At 39.3% G+C, this 5127-nt stretch overlaps 1 protein-coding gene across 1 annotated transcript; it reads right to left on the bottom strand.

Annotated features, from left to right (window-relative positions):
* Positions 1 to 1993: 1993 nt before the first annotated feature.
* On the bottom strand, positions 1994 to 2938 carry LOC123329616 (olfactory receptor 52M1-like). The gene has a single exon (XM_044928987.2). The coding sequence runs from the start codon at positions 2936 to 2938 to the stop codon at positions 1994 to 1996; it is 945 nt and encodes a 314-aa protein (XP_044784922.1).
* Between the last annotated feature and the right edge of the window lie 2189 nt (positions 2939 to 5127).

The following is a 5127-nucleotide window of genomic DNA, read 5'->3' on the forward strand; positions in this document are numbered from 1 at the left end:
CCCTTCTCCTCTTGCCCCCAATCCCTCTCAGCATCAGAGTCTTTTCCAATGAGTCAACTCTTCACATGAGGTGGCCAAAGTACTGGAGTTTCAGCTTTAGCATCATTCCTTCCAAAGAAATCTCAGGGCTGATCTCCTTCAGAATGGACTGGTTAGATCTCCTTGCAGTCCAAGGGACTCTCAAGAGTCTTCTCCAAGACCACAGTTCAAAAGCATCAATTCTTCAGCTCTCAGCCTTCTTCACAGTCCAACTCTCACATCCATACATGACAACAGGAAAAACCATAGCCTTGACTAGATGAACATTTGTTGGCAAAGTAATGTCTCTGCTTTTGAATATGCTATCTAGGTTGGTCATAACTTTCCTTCCAAGGAGCACGCATCTTTTAATTTCATGGCTGCAATCACCATCTGCAGTGATTTTGGAGCCCCCAAAAATAAAGTCTGACACTGTTTCCACTGTTTCCCCATCTATTTCCCATGAAGTGATGGGACCGGATGCCATGATCTTCGTTTTCTGAATGTTGAGCTTTAAGCCAACTTTTTCACTCTCCACTTTCACTTTTCATCAAGAGGGTTTCTAGTTCCTCTTCACTTTCTGCCATAAGGGTGGTGTCATCTGCATATCTGAGGTTATTGATATTTCTCCCGGCAATCTTGATTCCAGCTTGTGTTTCTTCCAGTTCAGCGTTTCTCATGATGTACTCTGCATATGAGTTAAATAAGCAGGGTGACAATACACAGCCTTGACGTACTCCTTTTCCTATTTGGAACCAGTCTGTTGTTCCATGTCCAGTTCATACAGTTGATATATTTCTTAGACAACCTCCAGAGCAGTGTCCAGAGACTACCATCCCTATAGAACTTCTCATCTGCTAAAATCACCTTGGGCTGTGCTGTGCTAAGTCACTTCAGTTGTGCCCAACTCTTTACAACCCTATGGGCTGTAGCCCACCAGGCTACTCTGTCCATGGGATTCCCCAGGCAAGAACACTGGAGTGGGGTGCCATGCCTTCCTCAGGGGATCTTCCTGACCCAGGGATCAAACCTGCATCTCTTACATTTCCTGCATTGGCAAGTGGGTTCTTTACCACTAGTGCCACCTGAGAAGCCCTAAAATCACTTTATCTACCTTCTATTGGAAGCACTGAGTTATTACTAAGCAAAACAATAGTGTATGGGATTTATACTCTTACCCATGCACCTGGTTATGGTAGTTTCTCTTCCTGGTAATGTGGCAGTTTGAAAATTATAACTACTAAATATCAAATCTTTAATATATGAACTACATTCTAGCAGTCAGTAGTATTCAAGATACTGTTTATTTTTTAAATATTCCTGGCTCAATCATAATTTCTCTAAAAAGCCACTGAAGCTCTAACATCAATGTTGACACCTTCACAAAAATTCATGTTTATGAGTTGATTATTTTTGTTTCTGCTTGTTTCCCTTGAGGGGAGTACTCATTTCTTTGTAATTAAATTTATTTAGTTTTTGGGTATTATTAGTACTACTCATTTTTCTCAAGCCTTTCATTTCATTCAATCAGGTCATAGATACAACACTTATTACTGGTTCTAAATATTCATAGCCATATATATAGGACTCAAGATTTCTTCAAAATGCCTGGTCTATAAAATTCAGCATGTAGATCTTAGATAACTTTTCCTTTTTTGGAGAGGGTGTGCAGGGAGAAGTGTCTACTGAAGTTTTCTATCCTTCTATCTACTTTTCATTCCCTATTGTACCTACCTCCAAAAGGTACATATTTAGAATGAGATTAACAACTTCATCACTAATATTACTAAATAAAAAAGTTACAGTAATGTGTTGAGTTACAATCCATAGATATTCTACACATCTGGTAAATAACAACTTTCAGGTGGTAAGTGCAAATCAGCTTACAGGAGTGAAAGTGTTTACTTATTTTTCCTACATCATCTCTTGCAGTTCTATGTATCTTGAACTATGTACTTCATTGATCCAACTAAAATCAAGCAACTTTTACACTTAGCGCATTAATAACATGCTCCCGTATTTTCTTGGTCCTTACTCCATACACAATGGGGTTGAGAAAAGGGGGCACCAAAAGATACATATTTGCAATAAAAATGTGGATATGTGCAGGTATATTTTTCCCAAAACGGTGAGTGAAAATGGAAAAACCAGTTGTGGAGTAAAACACAAGAATAACACAAACATGGGATCCACATGTGCCCAAAGCCTTAAAGCCAGCTTCTCGAGATGGCAAGCGGAATACAGACTGGAGGATGAAGACGTAGGATACAGCAGTAAGAATTGCATCACATGAGCCAATGATAGAAGCCACACTGAGGCTGTAACGTGAGGTGGCTCCTGTGTCCACACACGCCAGCTTCAGCACGGCCATAAACTCACAGTAGGTGTGGGCAATGATTCGTGTTCTGCAGTAAGGCAGCTGTTTGAGCAGAATGGGGTGTGGAGAAAAGAAGGCAACTCCCCGAATCACCACAATAATACCCATTATAGTGATGCGAGTGTGGGTCAGGATGGTGGTGTGGCGCAGTGGATGACAAATGGCCACATAACGGTCAATGGCCATGGTCAGGAAAAAGCCTGATTCCATGGTAGTGAAGCTGTGAATGAAGAACATTTGGGTCAGGCAGGCATCAAAGGCAATGTCATGGGCTCCAAGCCAGAAGAGACAGAGCATGCGAGGCAGTGTAGACGTGGAGAGGACCAGGTCAGTGACTGAGAGCATGCATAAAAAGAGGAACATAGGCTCGTGGAGGCTTCGCTCTGCCCTCACCACAGCCAGAATGGTCACATTCCCCACCACCGCTACCACATACATAGAGCAGAAGGGAATCCCAATCCAGACATGCAGGTGCTCCAGTCCTGGGATGCCCATCAGCGAGAAGGTGACAGGAGAGGGATGAGAAGTGTTGAGAGGAGGCATGATGGTTTTTTCTTTGATTTTTATCAGTTCTTCTGAAGATAAAGTTGCCATGCCAAGATAATCACAACCAGAACCTGGAAATATGGGAGATTTAGTTGAGGAAGACCCTTGATGATCTGTTTCTAAAACAATTCAAATTCATAACCACATGAATTTTAATTCACTAGGATCAGAGAAATAAAATGTGTAATATCATACCAAATATTGTGTTTGCAAATACATAAAGATCATTCATGTGTCACTGCATATTTTCATAGGTGCATATAGGTCATCTTATCCATTTATTTCCAACAAAAAGTTTCTCTATTTATTTAATTCAACAACTATTTGTTAAGCAGCTATTGTGTAACAAACCATGTCCTAGGCACTGGGAATAAAGTAACACACATCAGACATTCTTCTCAAGGAGATTGCACTCTACAAGAAAAACATCACAATAGGATGGTGATGAAAACGTTATGTAAGCTGATATCTAAATTTTGGAGCTCACACTCTATCTAGGATATCAGACATTCTTGGAATGGAAATAGCAAGAAAAATTACTGTGAAGCAGGAGCAAACAGACAAGAGTGTCAGTGGTGGGAACTTAAAAATCAAAGGAGAAAGCAGGAGGCAATGAAGGCAATTTTCCCACATCAATGACTCAATCTTCACTCCCCCACTGTCCATCTTAGCAAAACATCAATTTTACAAGTGACTGTGTTGAGAATATTCTAAAATTATATGCTTCAGTTTCCTCTGTAAAACCTTTATGAAAGATATTTAATTTTCCAATGATTATATGGTTCCAAATTTGTTGTAGATAACCTGACTTGGTGTATTTTCATCTGTCACTCGTAAGTTCTCCATACCACCAGTTCCATAGGATTTATATTTCCTTTCCACTCCTTCCTGTGATAGTTGCCTGAAAATTATATTGCTAACATATTCACACTTTTCCAAATGCAGTATCACAATGTGAAAAGTGCACAGTTAATATTTAAACTATGGATTTATGACTTGATAAAGTGGAGTCTAAGAAGAGCATGCTCAGATTCCCCAAGGTGAATAATACAAGATATTATTCCTCAGAATGCAGAAGTATCTTCCAAAGCCATCTTGGGTTTTGACTTCCCTCTTCAAGCTGATTTTATGTCAGTGATAAACAGAAACTATGTTCTTTGGAGCAAGCCTTAGAAAAGTCCTCCTTAATCTCTCAATCAGTATTTCTCTCAAGTGAGACTTTCCATGGCTGTAATTGATTAAGTAGAGACATTGTAAAACTTTTTGGGAGTTATTGAAAATTCTTGTTTCACTAGAAGACTGCATAACCCACAGTCTAGGTGATTTAAGTAGTAGAAATAAACAATCTCCACCTCCTGTTTTAAGATGAAGAAAGTTAAAATGCAGGCAATCAAGCTTCTGGAGTTACACATTAAATCTGGATAACTAAAAATTCACAGGGCTGCATGCAGTAAAAATGTGATATCAGTTGGAGTATTTTGAAATGAGAGAATAATCTTGACACCTTTGGGTTGGCTTCTTAAATGACAATAATATATCCCATGCCTCTGGATCTCATTTGTCACACTGCCTATGTATCTAATATGAAGCATAGTATATTATGATGTCAGTTTTTTCCTGTTTTTTCTACTGTATACCCTTTAAATAAAGACATTATTATATGTTCTTTGGACAAAAATATAAACAAGGACTATACATATACATACATATGTGAATATATACATATATGTGCATGTGTGTGCTAAGTCACTTCAGTCATGTCCAACTCTGTGCCACGCTATGGACTGCAGCCTCCCAGGCTACTCTGTCCATGGGATTCTCCAGGCAAGAATACTGGGGTGGGTTGCCACACCCTCTTCCAGGGGATATTCCTAACCCCAGAGATAAAAGTCAGGTTTCTTAAGTCTCCTGCATTGGCAGGCTGGTTCTTTACTAGAGCCACCTGGGAAGCCTATAAATATATATGCACATGTATATACATGAAATATATATGTGTATGAATATATATGAATGTCTATTAAGGTTAATGCTTTTCAATATTTTCCCATACTCAATATTTCAAACAGGCTATTTCACTGTAGAGATAGGCTCTTTTGTGCTCCTTCATTTATTCCTCCAGAAACCCACATTCTAATACAAGCAGAGCTGTCCATACTTGATTGGTAAATTGACCTGCCTGTGTGCAT

The sequence above is a fragment of the Bubalus bubalis genome, chromosome 16, assembly GCF_019923935.1.
Source record: "Bubalus bubalis isolate 160015118507 breed Murrah chromosome 16, NDDB_SH_1, whole genome shotgun sequence".
NCBI lineage: Eukaryota > Metazoa > Chordata > Mammalia > Artiodactyla > Bovidae > Bubalus > Bubalus bubalis.

Coding starts and splice junctions, on each gene's coding strand:
- LOC123329616 (XM_044928987.2), bottom strand. CDS start 2,938: ATGCCTCCTCTCAACACTTCTCATCCCTCTCCTGTCACCTTCTCGCTG.